The sequence below is a fragment of the Ursus arctos genome, unplaced genomic scaffold (assembly GCF_023065955.2).
Source record: "Ursus arctos isolate Adak ecotype North America unplaced genomic scaffold, UrsArc2.0 scaffold_11, whole genome shotgun sequence".
NCBI lineage: Eukaryota > Metazoa > Chordata > Mammalia > Carnivora > Ursidae > Ursus > Ursus arctos.
This window is the reverse complement of record NW_026622775.1, coordinates 38,171,231-38,190,807: the sequence shown is the minus strand read 5'-3', so window position 1 is coordinate 38,190,807 and position 19,577 is coordinate 38,171,231. Positions and strand designations below refer to the sequence as shown.

At 35.9% G+C, this 19,577-nt stretch overlaps 1 protein-coding gene across 1 annotated transcript in view; it reads left to right on the top strand.

Moving 5' to 3' along the window:
* The window catches only part of IQCM (IQ motif containing M), a 190,808-nt gene that overhangs the window by 131,132 nt on the left and 40,099 nt on the right, over positions 1–19,577 (top strand). The window contains exon 9 of the mRNA XM_057310113.1: positions 12,034–12,098. Coding sequence (XP_057166096.1) covers positions 12,034–12,098 — 65 coding nt within the window. The remainder of the gene's footprint in view (positions 1–12,033; positions 12,099–19,577) is intronic.

Sequence of the window (19,577 nt, the reverse complement as noted above, 5' to 3'; positions counted from 1 at the left end):
TTCAATTTCTTTTTATCAGCGTTTTATAGTTTCCAGAGTACAGGTCTTTCACCTCTTTGGTTAGATTTATTCCTAGGTATCTTACTATTTTTGGTGCAATTGTAAATGGGATTGTTTTCTTAATTCCTCTTTCTGCTGTTTCATTATTGGTGTATAGAAATGCAACAGATTTCTGTACATTGATTTTATATCTTGTGACTTTACTGGATTAATGTATCAGTTCTAGCAGTTTTTTGGTGGAGTCTTTCAGTTTTTCTATATGTAGTATCATGTCATCTACAAATAGTGTAAGTTTTACTTCTTCCTTACTGATTTGGATGCCTTTTATTTCTTTTTGTTGTCTGATTGCTGTGGCTAGGACTCCATTACTAGAAGTGGTGAGAGTGGACATCCTTATCTTGTTCCTGATCTTATGGGAAAAGCACTCAGTTTTTCCTCATTGAATATGATGTTAGCTGTGGTTTTTTCATGTATGACCTATTATGTTGAGGTATGTTCCCTCTAAACCTACTTTGTTGAGGGTTTTTATCATGAATGGATACTGAACTTTGTCAAATGCTTTTTTTCTCTGTCTTTTGAAATGTTCATATGGTTCTTATCCTTTCTGTTATTGATGAAATGTATCACGTTGATTGATTTGCAAATACTGAACCACTTTTGCAACCCAGGAGTAAATCCTGCTTGATTATGGTGAATGATTTTTTTATTATTTATTTATTTATTTATTTTAAAGATTTTATTTTATTTATTCGACAGAGATAGAGGCAGCCAGCGAGAGAGGGAACACAAGCAGGGGGAATGGGAGAGGAAGAAGCAGGCTCACAGGGAGGAGCCTGATGTGGGGCTCGATCCCAGAACGCCGGGACCACGCCCTGAGCCGAAGGCAGACGCTTAACCGCTGTGCCACCCAGGCGCCCCGGTGAATGATTTTTTTAAAAGTATTGTTGAATTCAGTTTGGTAGGGTTTTATTGAGGATATTTGTATCTATGTTCAACAGGGATATTAGCTTGTATTTCTCTTTTTTAGGGGTGTCTTTATCCAGTTTTGGTATCAGGGTAATGCTGGCCTCATAGAATGAATTTGGAAGTTTTCCCTTCTTTTCTATTTTTTTGGAATATTTGAGAAGAATAGATATTACCTCTTCTTTAAATGCTTGGTAGAATTCACCTGTGAAGCCATCTGGTCCTGGAATTTTGTTCATTGGGAATTTTTTGATTTCCGATTTAATTTTTTTCCTGGTTATCAGTCTATTCAAATTTTTTATTTCCTCCTGTTTCAGTTTTGGTAGTTAATATGTTTCAAGGATTTTATCTGTTTCTTCCAGGTTGTCTGCTTTGTTGGCATATAGTTTTTCATAATATTCTCTTACAATTATTTGTATTTCTGTGGTATGGCTTGTTACTTCTCTCTCATTTATGTTTTTACTTTTTTGAGTCTTTTTTTTTTTTTTTTGATAAGTCTGGCTAGAGATTTATCATTTTTGTTCATGGCTTTTTCAGAGAATCAGCTCCTGGTTTCATTGATGTGTTCTATTTTTTTTTTTTTTTGGCTGTGTTTGGGGTTTTTTGGGAAGGAGGGCCGGGGAAGAGGGAGAGAGAGAATCTTAAGCAGGCTCCACGCTGAACATGGAGCCTGATGCAGTGCTCAATCTCATGACCCTGAGATAATGACCTGAGCCAAAATCAAGAGTCAGATGCTTGAACGATTGAGCCACCTAGGCGCCCCTATTTCTGCTCTATTCTATATTATTTCCTTCCTTCTGCTGGTTTTAGGTTTTGTTTGTTGTTCTTTTTCTACTTCTTTAGGTGTAAGGTCAGGTTGTTTGAGATTTTTCCAGCTTCTTGAGATAGGCCTGTATTGCTATAAACTTCCCTCTTAGAAATGCTTTTGCTGCATCCAAAAGGTTTTGGACTACTGTGTTTTTCATTTTCATTTGTTTCCATGTACTTTTTTATTTCTTCTTTGATTTCCTGATTCACCCACTGATTGTTTAACAGCATGTTATTTAACCTCCATGTATTTTTGGTCTTTCCAGATTTTTTCTTGTGCTTGACTTCCAAATTCATAGCATTGTGGTCAGAAAACATGCATGGTATGACTTCAATCTTAAATTTGTTGAGGCTGGTTTTATAGGAGAATGTTCCATGTGTACTTGAAAAGAATGGGTATTCTGCTGTTTTAGGATGAAATGTTCTTTTTTATTTTTTTTTTAAGATTTTATTTATTTATTTGACAGAGAATGAGAGCACAAGCGGGGGGAGCAGCAGAGAGAGGGAGAGGGAGAAGGAGACTCCCTGCTGAGCAGGGAGCCTGACGTGGGGCTTGATCCCAGGACCCTGAGCTTATGACCTGAGCTGAAGGCCACACTTAACTGAGCCACCCAGGGACCTGAGATGGAATGTTCTATATATCTGTTAAATTCATGTACTCCAGTGTGTCATTCAATGACATTGTTTCCTTGTTGATTTTCTGTTTAGATGATCTGTCCACTGATGTAAGGGGGGTGTTAAAGTCCCCCAGCATGATTGTATTATTATGGATTACTTCCCTTATTTTTGTTACTAAATGTTTTATGTATTTGGGTGCTCCTATGTTGGGTGCATAAATAGTTACAATTTTTATATCTTGTTGGATTGTTATCTTTATTATTATATAGTGTCATTCTTTGTTTCTTGTTACAGTCTTTGTTTCAAAGTCTGTGTTGTCTGATGTAACAATTGCTGCTCCACTTTTCTTTTGACATCCATTTGCATGATAGATCTTTCTCCATCTCCTCACTTCCAATCTGCAGGTGTCTTTAGGTCTAAAATGAGTCTCTTGTAGGCAGCATATTGATGGTACTTATTTTTTATCCATTCTGTCACCCTCTTTAGATTGGAGCATTTAGTTCATTTACATTCAGAGTAATTATTGATAGGTCTGTATTTATTGCCATTTTATTACTTTTGGTTGTTTCTGAAGGTTTTTTTTCTGATCCTTTCTTGTCTTTCTGTCTTTCATGTTTTGCTGATTTTCTTTAGTGATATATTTGGATTTCTTTCTCTTATCCTTTGCATGTTTATTAGTGGTTTTTGATATATGGTTACCATTAGGTTTGTGTATAATATCTTCTGCATGTAGCAGTCTATATTAAGTTGATGATTGCTTAAGTTTGAACCCATTCTTTTCTCCTCCTCGCATATTAGGTATATGTTATTATATTTTGTATCCTTTTTTTGGTGAGTTCCTTGACTAATTTTTTAATAGAAATATTCATTTTTTACTGCTTTTGTGTTTCCTACTTTTATAGTGTCACTTCTGGTCTGTCCTTTCCACTCAAAGTGTCTCCTTTAATATTTCTTGCAGGGCTGGTTTAGTGGTTACGAACTCCTTTAGTTTTTGTTTGTCTGGGAAACTCTTTATCTCTCTTTCTATTCTGAATGATTACCTTGCCAGATAGAGTATTTCTTGGCTGCAGATGTGGCCCCACATTCAGCTCGTTGAATATATCATGCCACTTCCTTTTGGCTTGCCAAGTTTCTGTTGAGAAATTTCCTGCTAGCCTTATGGGTTTTCTCTTGTAATTTACTGACTTCTTTTGTCTTGCTGTTTTAAAATTTTTTTCTTTATCACTACGTTTTGCTGACTTAATTATAATATGTCTTGGTGTAGATCTGCTTTTGCTGGTTTTGATGGGAGTTCTCTGTGCCTCCTGGAACTGGATATCTCTTTCCTTCCCAGATTAGGGAAGTTTTCAGGCATTCTTTCTTGAAATAAATTTTCTGTCCCCTTTTCTCTCTCTTCTTCTGGGACTCCTATAATATGAATCTTATTATATTTGATGGAGTCACTGAGTCCCCTAAGTCTATTCTTATTTTGTGTAATTCTTTTTTTCTGTTTTTTGTTCAGCTTGATTACTTTCCATTACTCTATCTCTTATGTCACTAATTTATTCCTCTGCTTCTTCCATCCTGCTACTAATTCCTTCAAGTATGTTTCTCATTTCATTTATTCAGCTCTTTACCTCTGCTATGTTATTCCTTCACTTTGTGTTAAGAGTCTCACTCATGTCTTCCACTCTTTTTCTCAAGTCCGTTGAGTATCCTTATGATCATTGCTTTAAATTCTCTATCAGGCATGTTACTTCTATCTGTTTTGCTTAGATCTCTGGCCATGGCCTTGTCCTGTTCTTTTATTTGGGATAAATTTTTCTGTCTCCTCATTTTGTCTGCCTCTCTTTTTCTGTCTCCTCATTTTGTCTGCCTCTCTTTTTCTGTTTCTCTGTGTTGAGAAAGTCAGCTGTGCCTTCTGTTCTTGAAAGTAGTGACGTTATGAAAAAGAAGTCCTGTAGCGCCCTGCAGTGCAGTGTCTCCTGTTCACCAGAACCTGGTGCTTTAGGAGAATATCCTGTGTCTGTTGCTGATGCCCTGCTGTTGTGTCTGATTCATTTTTTCTTTCAGTGCAGTTGTTTGCACTGACTCTCTGCCTATCGTGGGCTCTACTTGCTCTCTGTGGTGTTAGTAGGAATTAGGGAGGCCAGCTCTGAGGCAGTGTACCCACCAGCGAACTTGGGAGCACTACAGCAGCATTAGCAAAATATGCCAGATCCCCCAAAGTACTGTGGCTACTGTGGACTGCATGCTGGGGTGGCCAGGGGTGTGAGGCTGGGTATGGTACATGACGTTGGCTGGGTGTAGCTGGGCCTGGCACACCACAGTAGCTGGGGGTATGCGTGACTGGGCTCTGCAGGGTGTCTGAGCAGGGCACACTGAGGCAGCTGTGCCCTGGGACAGCTGGTTGGGGTGCGTAGCTTTAACAAAATTTGTACTAAGCCCAGGTGGCTGATGCTAGCAGGCTTGGAGTGTGCGAGTCCTCAGGAGAACTCATGAGCCAGGCACACTGCTAGCGGGTTAAGTAGCAAGTGTGTGTAGCCCTGCCTCCTGCAGGTGGCTCTGTGTTTATGCTGGAGGGTGGGGGAGGAAAATGCCTTCGGCCAGCACCCTTGATTTTAGAGAAGTCCCTGAACACGCTCTAAAAGCAGTATGAACTGATCTGTCTCCCATTTGCCCCTGGCATTGCGTAAACTGCTATTTTTATGTTGCTTCTCCATGCAGGCAGCTGTCTCTTTAAGGGTAGCGACCCAGCTATCACTCTTCCTTCCCACTTGCCCACTGGTGATTCAGGAGACTTTTAAAGCTCCAGACTCCAAGTACCACTGGTTTTACAAACTCTCAGAATTCAACCCATCTGGTTTTCAAAGCCAAACATTGTGGGGATTAGTCTTTCCAAGGTTCTTGCCCTCTCCTGCATTCAGCGCCCTCCCTCCCATGGGCAGCCTCCTCTGCCTTTCTGATCTTCCTAATTTTCAGATGAAGTTTCTTCTCTGTATTTAGTTGTGGAGTTTGTTCAGCCCATCTTCGCTCACTCTCTAGTTTATTGACTTGGTTGTGGATGATGACTGCCTAAATGTGGAATGGGATGAGCTCAGGGTCTTCCTACTTTGCCATCTTCCCCAGTTTTTCTTCTCTTTTTGTTAACCTCACAAATTAGGCACAATTATTTATTTTTTTAAATAATATTTATTTTGTTATATTAGTCACCATACAGTACATCCCCAGTTCTTGATGCAATGTTCCATGATTTATTCCTTGCATATAACACCCAGTGCACCAGGCAATACGTGCCCTCCTTAATACTCATCACCGGCCTACTCCAATTCCCCACCCCCCTCCCCTCTGAAGCCCTCAATTTGTTTCCCAGAGTCCACAGTCTCTCATGGTTCATTCCCCCTTCTGTTTACCCCCCCTTCATTCTTCCCTTCCTTCTCCTACCGATCTTCCTATTTCTTATGTTCCATAAATGAGTGAAACCATATGATAATTGTCTTTCTCTGCTTGACTTATTTCACTTAGCATAATCTCCTCCAGTCCCGTCCATGTTGCTGCAAATGTTGTGTAATCGTTTTTTCTGATGGCTGAGTAATACTCCATCGTGTATATGGACCACATCTTCTTAATCCAGTCATCTATTGAAGGGCATCCCGGCTCCTTCCACGATTTGCACTGGGGAGAGGGCCTGACTCGCGGACCGGCACCTGCGAGAGAGCAGACAATTATTTTGTTTTATACTTCATTGTTTAGGTTTACCTACATGCTTACTGCACCCCCCCCCCACTTTCTTTTTTTACTTGTCATTGTATCTGGCATCTCAGACCTACAGGATGATTTCTCTTCTTGAATTACATCCTTTAGACATACCTTTAGTACAGGTCAGTTTGCAGAAAACTTCAATTTATAGTATATTTATTTTTTCCTCCTCAACCACACATTCTCAGCATTTTGATGTTATCATTCCTGTTTTCTGGCTGCTGCAGTTGCTATTCAAAACTCAGATGTTTTTCCAGTTATCTTTCCTTCGTAAGTAATCTTCCTCTGTCTCTGTCTACTTCTAAGGACTACTTTTTGTTATTGTTCTGCTAGTTTATTACATGATACATAAGTGTGGTTTTGTTTTCATTTATTCTGCTTATTGGGCTCCCTAAATATGAAAATCACTGTTTTTCAGCATTCTGGAAAAAAAAGATCTCTGCCATTATCTCTTCAAATGCTTTTTGTCTTCCCTTCTTCTTTCACTCAATTTCATTCTTTGCCTTTTTTCTTTTTCATACTTGCCATCTCTGTCTCTCATTGCTGCATGCTGGTCTTCTCCCCCCTCCCCCCGATTTCTCTCTTAGATTATTTCTTCTCTTTTTATTGAATTACCGATTTTAGTTGTTATTTTTCATTTTTAGATTGTCTACTTGTTATTTTCCAAATCAGCTTAGTCAATTTTGATAATTTTTGGTTCCTTTTAATCTGTTTCTCTATACATGTAGAAATAAAAGCTCATTCTATTTTATGTTCTGTATATCTTATAATATTGCAGTGTTTGAGGCTCTGAATATGTAGCTTGTTGTTTATTCTGACTCCTTGATTGTTTTTTTTCATATGTTTAATGAACTTTCTGATTTTGAGCTCATTTTCTTGATATTATATTGTAAGAATTCTTTGAAACCTGGGTTTAAATTGCTTTCTTTTAAAAATGATTGATATTTGCTTTTACCTGGTGCTTTAGAGCATTACCAACCTGAGACCCCTTTATTCTAAGCTTTGCCTTTCATTTTTTGGGGGGTGGGGGTGTTCTGGAGCCCAAAGTCACCTAGGGCCAAGGTCGTGACAGACAGGTAGTCTCATAGTATCTCTTTATCTTTCTGTTCCTTTCTCTGTATAGGGAAATCATTTAATCTTGGTTTATACGCTGAGGTTTTTTGAGGGATATCCTCAACTCTGACATTCTTTCATTCTCTGGCTCCAGTATTTGTCTTCCAACTGCAGTACATGTAACTCATTAAAACCCAGGCTCTAGCTTGTCAGGAATTGCTATGCTATCTTTAAGGTAAATATAGGCTCCAGATCTAATACAATAGTAAATTCAACATTTCTTGTTATTTTTGATCAGAAAAGAATTCTGTTAATTTCCCATCGGTTCAGTCATGCATTTAAAATATCTTATTTTTTGTTTTTAGAATTTTCTGTAGTATTATGCTGTGGTTATTATGAACATATTCTTAGAAACAAAGGCCCTATTATATCTCTTATAAATAGATTTCAACCCTCAGAGGAACTTATATTGGTATGTAAACTACTCCATTCAGCTCTCTCCTTCTCATCAGTCTTTTTATTATCTACCCTGTTATACTTAAATTCCTGCATCTAAAAGAATAATTCTTATAGTTTTGATTTCTCTTAGAGGTTTAAGAAACTTTGTCTAGTGACTGGTAAATAAATGACCTGTGTTTTGCTGGGTCACCTTCTTCAGTATTCCCTATTCTGAAAGTTGAATGACTTTTTGAGGCCATGGCCACTACAGAGTGGCCAGCATTATACTTGGGATTCCTCCATTTTCTTAAGAAATGTGAAGAAAATACCGCATTTAAAAATATCTTCCAAAATGGAGGCTCCTGGCTCCATGAAAAGATTTTTGGGAATCTGTGTGGCTTTCCTGGGCTATCACAACTTCCTACAGGTGGTTCTATGGCTTGAAAACCCTCCTGTGGTTTGTATGCATTGGGGAAAGCTCTAAAATTTAATAATGTAAAGATACTGACTTGTGAAAAATCCCAGAATGATGCGTTTGGTGCCTTCTAGTTCTGCATGTGTGCAAGGGGATTGACATTTTTCTCTTTAAACCACTTTTTTATACAAGAAGCGGGAGCAATGTAAGGAAGGCAGCTCACTGCTATTTCACAGAAGGTGCTAGTGACATGACTGACTTCTGCTGGGGAAACACAAGTGTTAATAGTCAAGCCTGGCAGAAAAAGATTTTCAGTTTATTTCACATGTTTTAATGTGTAATTGTAATTTTATATGTATATGCTATTAATGATTTTCTCTTCACAGTTACCTACTTTTAAACAAACCTTTCATTTTACCTTTAATGATGTGTTTATATGTACTTCTGGTAGGGTCACAAAACTGCTTAAAACTATGAAAATTCCTTGCTACTTAGAAAATACCCTTTCACCACATTTGGGGTAAGTATTGAGGGTGTAATATGCCAATTATAGATTACCTTTTTATAGCAAACATTCTAGAATTCCACACTAATACTAGTAATATAGAAATATGTCTTAGAGTTAATATCCAAAGTTAAAGGCTTTCTTCCATATTTCATCTGTGGTTAATCAAGAATTTAATTATTATACTGTGAGAGAAATTAGAATTGTCAAAAAGATAAAAAATCCAGATGAAATATGGAAAGAAGAGGATAATTGATGGATTAGACAGCTACTTCTAAAAAGAAGCTTGAATTGTAATAATATTGTGTAAATTATCAGAAGTAAGCTTGGTACCAGTTAAATTGTGGAATTTGAGAAAATACATGGGGCAAAGGAGTCTGAAAAGTGGTTTGGAATAATTAACACACAGGTTGTTACAAAATTTTGAGAAGTTTGACATGAGGGTTTAATAAATGTCTTACATCTTACATCAAGTATTTAGAATGTGTCACTCCAGATGCATTGTCATCAGGTGACTAAGAGCTTGAAGTAGTTTAAAGAAGCAGGTAATACCTATGAAAAGAGGAAAGATTTTGAGAAAGATTCGAGTTGAAACATTAAGGCAAAATGGACTTGAAATTTGAATATATAAATATGTAGAAAACTAAGACATAAAAAAATCCCACAGAACTTCTTAAATAAAAAGACTGCTGCTGATTTTGCAAAAAGGAGACCACCCTCACCCCCCAAAAAAATCCAAAACAAAAACCAGTTTCTAATTCTGTTAGATACAAAGAGAGGACACAGTGGAGGTTGTGAATTCAATGAACTTGCAAGAGAGTAACTGGAAAAAATCAGAGACTATCTTAGTAATGAAAATCCTCAAGAATGTTTGTCTGAGGCTGTTTTACTTAGCAGCCTTCACATTTGACACCCTTCATCATGGAGAACATGCCAATTCGGTTAGTCTGGCCAAGAAGGAAGCAGTTAAAAAAATATTAAGTTGGCAAGCATAAATAGTAGTATCACATACGGACAGCGTGTTCTAAGCCAAGCACATTGTTTTGTGCTAAAGTACGGAATATATTGGTTGAAGTTAATCTTTGTAGTCATTAGTATTTTTGTAGCCATGCATACATGTCTTGGAACATCTTGCGGGCAACATTTAAAATATATAGATCCTGCTTCATGTTTTATTATCACCTACATGTTGTACATAAATGTTTTAAAGTACAGTATTATTCTTGAGGATGATTGTTTACTTTGAAAATGAAAACATCAGCAGGGAATTCTAAAAGTAACAAGTAGTTGAGAGATGTTACAAACTAATTCTCAAGGTTATTGTGGCATTCTAACATAATTATAGAAGAAAAGTTAATCTTCGATCTTAAAAAATGAATGGCGTAAAATACAAATTAACATATACAAATTAGATCGCATCTGCGAGAGCAGTATGCGACCGAGTGAATTCAACTTTAAAAGAGAGAGTTATAATTTGCTTAAACTATTTAAAAATAATCATTCTTATGTCCTAATACTATTTTTGCAGTACAAACACAGCTCTTTTCCACATTTCATCTTTATATTTATCCTTTATGTATTTTGAGATTTTTATATAAGAGACTTCTTTTGCTTCAGTTGTCAAATAGTGGTTAAACACATATTTGAAACTTAAAAAGCAAAACTAAAATAAGCATTTTCCTTGTGGTATCACGAGCATACCATATAACAATAACCAAGATGTTTGCTATTCCTGACTTCTTATAGAGTCTGAAGGGGAAGACAAAACAAACAATCCAAAATCCATTAACCTTTTACTCATTTATCAAGACTACCCCAAATTCCTCTTATCTGAGACCATTTTTTTCAAAAGCTATTTTGTGCAAAATAATTGTCGTGGCGGGTTATAAAGTAGATAACGCAATTCATCAATGCCTCTCGGTATCAGTTTAACCTTTGGATCATGCTGAATGACCGGAGAGGGAATGGCCAGTTATTCTGTGGTCTTGTAGAATTATCTTCCCGAGTTGTTCTTTTAACTGTTGACCGATATTGAAATATTGTAAAACAACAACAACAACAACAACAAACTACATTAATTTGTTGTAATTGCTGAACAGATGCTGCTGAAGCTGACCATCACATTACAGTAGGCTTCTTTTGAAGAACTCATGGAAGAAATTTTCACAAGAAGTTTGCTTCTCTTATAGACATTATGAATATTAGAACCACTGTGTTTTCTTTGTTACTTTGTGTATTAGTTCGCCAGTCCTGCCATAATAAAATACCACAGACTGCGTAGCTTGTAGAGCAGAAATGAATCTTTTCACAGTTCTGGAGGCTGGAAGTCTAAGATGAAGATGGTAGCAGAGTTGGTTTATCCTGAGTCCTCTCTCCTTGGCTTATAGATGGCTGCTTCTTGCTTGTCCTCACATGGCCTTTTCTCTGTGCACACGTGTCCCTGGCATCTCTTCCTCTTCTTATAAAGCCACAAGTTCTGTTGGATTAGGACTTCACCCTTATGACCTCATTTAACCTCAAGACCTTATTTCCAAATGTAGTCACATTGGGGATTAGGGCTTCAGTGTATGAATTTTGGGGGAACACAATTCAGTCCATAACATTTTGATAGCTAGGGATTTGAGAGCCACATCTGTGTGACACATCATGTAATATCAGAAAATATTATTTTCCTATCCATATTTCATCTTTAACCTGATTTTCTTATTTTCCTTTTCACGTGTACTGTATTTTTTGTAAGCTGCCTTGAATCTTTTTTATAAGACAGAGGACACATAAGTAAATAAATAAATTCTCATCTGTAATAGATTTGTATGGCTATTTCCTCCCTGGAACGATCAGTAGGAATTGTATTCCTGGGTGCCAAAAGGTGCTAGAGGGAGCTCAATGGTCATACTCCTCTGAGTATTGTCAAACAGGAAAGTACTTAGACTGCAAAGCAAACCAAAAGTTTATTTGGGGTCTTTAGGAATTCCAACCCAGGAGACACTGATTCAGGAGGAAACTAAAATATGCTCCAAGAAGGGAGGAAAAGGACAGAGCATATACAGGCAAAACTTCAGGCTTATATAACTTGTGCAAGAACTCTGACTGGTGTGAGTAAAAATAATTAATGTCGGTCTATTTAGGATAGGTTGCTATACCAGGTGCTAAGTTGGAGTTCAGCTCTGTGAACCTCATTCTGAGAATGGCAACACAAATGTAGCCATTTGTGGTTGGCACAATCTGAAAGTTCATGTTCCATCCAGGTGTGGTTGTGTATTTCCCCAGTGGTCTCCTGGCTCCTGGTTACTTAGGGCCCTTGATATTCCTGACTGCATTTTGGATGTTTCTGTTCATGGTATACGTACCAACTTACATTAGTGTTTAGGTTTGTAATATATATTACAATGGAACAGTTCTTTCTCCCTTTGAATAGAATGTTAATGAAATTATAATTTTACACACAATGAAGTTGTTTTCCTACTTAAGTCAATTCTTCTTTCTCTTATTCTAGAGAACCTTAATGAAGAAAGAGCAACAGCCTGTCAAACCAAAGCCGGTACCAAAGCCAGGACCCGGGTATACCTTTTTTTTTTTTTTTTTCCCCTGGTGTATCTTTTGTAGGACAGCAGAAAAGTATAAATTAATGTGCTTGTTTTGGGTTTTATCTGGACTTAAGTATCTAGGTTTAAAGAAGTACACGTTGTTGAAAGCTCAAGTTTTTAGCATATCATTTTCAGTGTTTCCTTTTAATCCGACTAAGGCAAGGAGAAAAAAAATCTTTTTTTTTGGAGTATTTTAATGATCGTTCAGTAGGCCAGGCTGGAGCTTACTATGTAGTACCTGGGAAAAGCAGTATAACAATATGTATATAATGCTTCAGCTGTTTTGTGTAATAGAAACAGGATACTACAATTCACTATGCTAAAAGCATGCCTTTCAGTGAATCTGTGAGGAATTCTTTAGATTGCTTTGCTACTATATGTAGCAAATTTGTTGACAAACTTTAGTGAAAAACTATCGATTTTGTGAGGTAGATTGGACAGTGAAATGGAAAGAAGGGACTGTGGAAAGGTAACAGTGAAGTTTCTTAGAAGGACAGATTTCACACTTGTGTTTTCTTATTCACTGGTAATACATCCATTCATTAATCCACCAAATATTATTTTAGTACTGATAGTTTATCCATTTAATAATGAACATCAAGCACCTGCTATTTTAGGTGCTAAGGACAAAGTGAAAACAATAGACTCCTTACATCTATGGAACTTAAAGCCTAGGCAGATTGCTGTTCATCATGGAAGGAGACAGAAATTGGAGTTTAAGTCCTACCAAGTGATGGGAATTTAGTGAACACCTCAGTCTTTCCATGGAAGTCTTAGAAAGCCAACACCTAAGGAATGGAGACTATTTGCAGGAATAAGGGATTCACCTTAGTACTAAGGACCAAACAAATTGATTTGCCCTAACAAAAGCATAAAACCAAGCCTTGACAAGTTAAATATGATAAACCAGTAAATCAACCACCACCTAGAATAAAAAAAATTCAACATTCCTTCGAGGACAATAACAGAACCCAGAATCTCTACAATGTACAATGTTTATATACAGTAAATAAAATACTAGACATGAAGAAACAGGCAAATCTGGCTTACATCAAAGAAAAAGTTATCTCAGATGTTGGAATTAACAGGCAAGAGCTTTGAATTAGCTGTTACAAATGTTCAAGGCCCTAAAGGAAAAGAAGTTCATAATAACAGAGAATGCCAGTGTAGAAATAGAAAAGATAAAAAAATAATCAAATAAAAATTCTGGAACCGAGAAATATGGTATCTGATATGAAAATGTCATTGGATGGGTTGAACAACATATTGGGAAAGACAGTAGAAAAGGTCAGTAAACTTGTAGATCTATAGGGCGTGTCTGAGGCAAAGTAAACTATAATTAGACTAAAAATGAACAAAGCCTTACTGACCTATAATTTAATATCAAGTGGACTACCATATATGTATTGGAGTCTCAAAAGGATAAGAGAAATAAAAAGAGGCAGAAAAAATGGTTGAAGAAATAATAGCTGAATTTTTCCTAAATTTAATGAAAAACGTCTTTACATATCCAAGATCATCACAACTAAGCAACATAAATCCGAGAAAAACCCCATGCAGGCACAGCATAGTCAGAGTTGAGAATCAAAGGCAAAGAAAAAACTTTGGAAATAACCAGGGGGGAAATACACTTTATTCAGAGGGTTATAATTTTCAGAATGTTGGATGTCTTCTCATCAGAAATGATGGAGGACAGAAGGCTATAAAATTAGAAATGTAAAGTGCTGAAAGAAAGAAATTATCAACTGATAATTCTGTATCTAATGAAACTATCTCACAGCATTGAGGATGAAAAAAACAATTTTCAGTTAAATTAAAGAAGTGAGAACTTACTGTCAGCTGATCTGAACTTCAGGAATGTTAAAGGAAGTTCTTCGTGCTGAAAGGAAATGACACCTGATGAGAATTTGAATCTACAAGAAGAGATAAAGAAGATTCAAAATAGAAAATATGTATTGATCAATATAAAAGAATATATATATTTTAAAGTATGTTTTTAAGATTTTATTTTGTTTATTTGTCAGAGAAAGAGAAAGCACAAGCAGGGGGAGCATCAGGCAGAGGGAGAAGCAGGCTCCCTGCTGAACAAGGAGTCAGATGTGGGACTTGATCCCAGGACCCTGGGATCATGACCTGAGCTGAAGGCAGACACTTACTGACTGAGCCACACAGACATCCCTAAAAGAATATATATATATTTTTTAAAGAAAATTCTTTAAAATTGACCATTCAAGGAAAAATTATAACATTATGTTACTTATAAGTTAGGTAGATGCAAATATGTGTCACTAATAGCAAAAGAAATAGAGTTATTCTCTTACAGGTTTCTTTCATTTTTTGTGTAGCAGTATTAATTCTAAGTAGAGTGTGGTAAGTTAAGAATTCATGTTACAAATCCGAGAACAACTATTAATACAAAAAGGCAAACCTGAAAGTTAGTACAGAAACTAAAATGGAATATCTAAAATGGTTCAGTTAACCCAAAAGAAGACAGCAAAGTGGGACATATTGAGTAAATAAATAACAAATAGAAAATGGTAGACTTAAACCCAACTGTAGCAATATTTATATTAAATATACAGAACAAACAGTATACTTAAATGTAAGAGCTCATCAGGCTGGATAAAAAAAGCAAGGCCCAACTCTCTGCTCTCTATAAAAATGAATGTGAGGTAAAAGGAGAGTCAAAGATAAGCAATGAAAAAAAGCTAGCATAAGAGTGCTAGAGTGGCTGTATTAACATCAAGGTAGACTTCGAGGACTATTTCCGGAGACAAAGGGGACGGACACTTTGTAATTGTAAAAGGGTCAATCAGAATTAGATAATAATCCTAAACGTGTATGCCTTAGTAATAGAGATTCAACATAAATAAAGCAAAACTTGACAGGATTAAAGAGTAAAATGGATGACAACTCCATAATGATGACTGGAAAATTTTCCCACGGCTCTTTTAGTAATAGGAAAATTAGCAAAAAGAATAAATAGTGATATCGCGGATTTGAACAAGCCACCAAGTAATTTGACCTAATAGACATTTATAGAAAACTACAGTCAACAACCGTGTAATATACATTTTTTTCAGTGCACATATAACATTCATTATAGAGATAAGAAAGCAATGAACTAAACCACAGAGAAACAATATAGCAAGTTAACAAAGCCAAAAATTGATTAATAAAATTTGTAAGGTCATAACAAAACTGATTAAGAAAAAGAAGAGATAAAACACAAATTCCGATATTAAAAATAAAAGAGATGTGAATAACTTCATGCCTACTACATGCAACAACTAAGATGAAGTGGACAAATTCTTTGAAAAAAGATAACATACCAAACTGACAGAAGAATAAATGGAACATTTGGATAACCCATGTCTATTAAAGAAATTGAATTTGTTATCAAAAACCTGCTTTAAAGAAAAGAAGGCTGTTTTTTATAACTATTTAGTGGTGTTAAAACCAGCTGATCTTATGTAAGTCTTTTTCCTGTAAATATTCCTTACCTGGTTGGCTTGATTGAGGAGTTTTTTTTTCCTTGTAGGTGTCACTAAATTAAAATCTAATCCAGCCCTTTCAATGATTAAAAAATTGTACAGTCTGAAAGATGAGTGTTTATTATAGTTATTTTACTGGAGCCAGCCAGCTAATCTGAATGCTAAACATTTTCCTGTATGGTCTACCATCTGTTGCAGGCATAAAGAGCTATGGCAAAGTTTTGCAGGGATATCTTGCTAATTTTTGCAGGGATATCTTAAACATTTTAGTGAACAATGGCTGAAGAGAAGTTTAGAGGTCTTTTTAATCCTTTTAATTTCTAGTTGAGGAAACAGAGATTCAAAAAGATTAAGTGACTTCTAAAAGGTCACAAAAGTAAAAAACAAAACAAAACAAAAAAACCCAAAAAACGAAACTGTTAACTAGGATCCAACCCTTAATTCTCAGTATTTTTTACCAGTCATGCTGCTTTATGCTGTTAGTATGTTAAATGTTAACAACCTTTCTGATGATTACTTAAGAGAAGTAGACTGAAACCTTACTTCATGAGTCTGCAAATCTTAGAGTGGCTGTAGTGATTAAAAAGTATCACTAGAATAGAATCCCAGGGAGAGGGAAACAATGTGAAAATAAAGCAAGGTGGTGAACAATATAAAGTTGTAAATACATCACATACAGACATTTCATTGCAAGGATCTAAGTGAAACAATGTTAATATTTTCTTGTTTATTTGAAATCTTGCACCATTTCTATGTCATAGAAGTTCCATGTAACTTTATTATTTTATTTTTTTAAAATAATTATTTTATTATATTAGTCACCCTACAGTACACCCCCAGTTTTTGATGCCATGTTGTTTGATTCATTATTTGTGTATAACACCCAGTGCACTATGCAATATGTGCCCTCCTTAATACTCATCACTGGCCTATCCCAATCCCCCACCCCCCTCCCCTCTGAAGCCCTCAGTTTGTTTCCCAGAGTCCACAGTCTCTCATGGTTCATTCCCCCTTCTGTTTACCCCCCCTTCATTCTTCCCTTCCTTCTCCTACCGATCTTCCTATTTCTTATGTTCCATAAATGAGTGAAACCATATGATAATTGTCTTTCTCTGCTTGACTTATTTCACTTAGCATAATCTCCTCCAGTCCCATCCATGTTGCTGCAAATCTTGGGTAATCGCTCTTTCTGATGGCTGAGTAATATTCCATTGTATATATGGACCACATCTTCTTAATCCAGTCATCCGTTGAAGGGCATCTCGGCTCCTTCCATGATTTAGCTATTGTGGACAATGCTGCTATGAACATTGGGGTGCATATGGCCCTTCTCTTCACTACGTCTGTATCTTTGGGGTAAATACCCAGTAGTGCAATTGCTGGATCATAGGGTAGCTCAACTTTTAACTTTTTAAGGGACCTCCACACTGTTTTCCAAAGTGGCTGTACCAACTTGCATTCCCACCAACAGTGTAAGAGGAATCCCCTTTCTCCACATCCTCTCCAACATTAGTTGTTTCCTGCCTTGTCAGTTTTTGCCATTCTAACTGGTGTAAGGTAATATCTCAAAGTGGTTTTGATTTGTTACTTTAAAATCCGAATGTTGGGACCCTGTAAGCTTGGCCTGAAGGATTTTTCTTGTTGGAGAGGAATTTCCCATATATTTTCAGCTAGAGTTTTCCTTAGAGTCTGCATGAGGCAGAGTGTATTATAACCTCCCATCAGTCATCAGTCAACTTCAATAAGTTACTGGCCAATTTCTAAAGTACTTTTGCATTTCAAGGGTAAAAATATGTCACATGTATATTACCACTGCCAGGCTACAGTAAATACAAGAGAGTTTGTTTTTTTCCTCTCCTCTTCTTAGTTACAGAAAAAAAAGAAAAAATGATGGAATTCATTCACACATACCCACAAGCTTTGCAGGAACCCTCTACATTTGGCATATAGGGCTGGTTTATGCACCTACTCAGCAGTATTTTTTAAGGAGACACTCCCTTGTCTCTTAGAAGGTGGGGCGAGGAAATTAAGCTACCTAAAAATGCTGATGCTGCCCTGGATTTGGAGTCACGGCAAATCTGTGCACCCACTCCAATTCTTGGGAGGGAGTGGGACCAGTTACCTTCCATAGATAAATGGTGGTTGATAAGGCAGAGTCATGATCATTTCTGTCCTAATCTTCAATGATCATAAGCCTAAAAGACAAGTTTTCAAATTTCTTTTCTTTCTTTCTTTCTTTCTTTCTTTCTTTCTTTCTTTCTTTCTTTCTTTCTTCCTCTTTCTTTCTTTCTTTCTTTCTTTCTTTCTTTCTTTCTTTCTTTCTCTCTTCCTTCCTTCCTTCCTTCCTTCCTTCCTTCCTTTCTCTTTCTTTCTTTCTTTCTTTTTCTTTCTTTCTTTCTTCCTCTTTCTTTCTTTCTTTCTTTCTTTCTTTCTTTCTTTCTTTCTTTCTTTCTTTCGTCTTATCTCCCTGTTTTTTCAACTGGGAAGAACTCAAAATTTAGAAGGAGAAGAGAAGAGGGCATTGTAATGCTTAGGTACATTTGTCCATACAAATATGTGTACAGGTGTACATAAGACTTTTCATTATCGCTATTATTAAACAAGAAGCTATAGTTCTCAACTCCAGTACATTTGGGTTGAATTTAGTAGGTTGTAGTCTCTGAAAAGTGGCGACTTGCTTTTATTTTTGCATTCTTAAATATATATATTTGTGTATTTTTATGAGAAAGAGATGATCTTATTGCCTCGATTTTCTAATTCTGCTGTAAATATTCATTACATACACACCCTTGCCCAACATTTATAGAATATAATTTTCATAGATGAACATTTATAAAATTGAGTTTTTGAATGGTTTCTATTTCTTCAGTATTTCCATTTAAATAATAAATTTTGAGATTGTTGAAACTCTCTTAAGTATCAGAAGATTGGTAGAAATCCATTAGATTAAACTATGGTTGAGAAAACCTGAAACCATTATTAAGCGGAGGTTGAGTTAATCTTTTCAAAGAAAGCCAAACAAACTCAGTTCAATTAGAATTGTTAAAGGAACATTTTTGTGAATTTTATGTTTTCAAAGTAAAATACCTAATATAAGATTTCTAAACCAGAAAGAATTACAAATAGATGTAACTCTTAATTTTTAGTTTAAAAAATGTAATTTATACATGAGTTATGTATATGTTTATTTTTTACACTCAGTAAAGGTAAAGAATGAATGATATTTTGCAATGAAGTAGGACCTTATCTTTTCCTACTGTCATCTTTTAAACAATCCCTCCATTAACTTCTTGATGCTTAGACTATTTTCTCTTATTTTTATATGGTATCTTTAATGTAAAGTATCAAATGCAGTTTACATGATTAGGTAAAGGGAAATAATGCATCAGCATATGCAGAGTCCATTCTCACCATCTAAGCGAAAATTGTGAGCCAGGAGTTTTATCAGTTATAATCTTTTGTATGATTATGAGGATACTATACATTTTTTTCTGTGAGATTTTCTTTATATATATAAACAGTCTTCCTTGATGTCTACTTGAATTTGTTTAGTACCTCTAACCATATGGCAAGTATCTTCTTTTTCCTTCAGATAGCCTATTGTATTCCATGAATAAGACACTTATTTTCTTTTGATGTCTCTCTGCAGTGAGCTGTTAATCCCTTGCAGATTCATATGACCTCAGTGATAAATTTGCCTTTTGTTGAATTTCTAAAGCACGTAATTTTTTTTTTTTAATAACGGACTGATTTGCAAGTATAGAAGAGTACAGTTGACAGATCTTTAATTCATAGAGGAAAAACATTCTAGTGTTGATTCATAATATTAACTTTCTAGTTATAATAAGTCCAGAGGCTGGCCATCAGCCTTTCACCTTTTTAGTATCTGTTTCAATTCTGGATGATAAAAATGTTATTTGAATACACCATCTTTGAAAAAGTATACCATTTTGGAACCC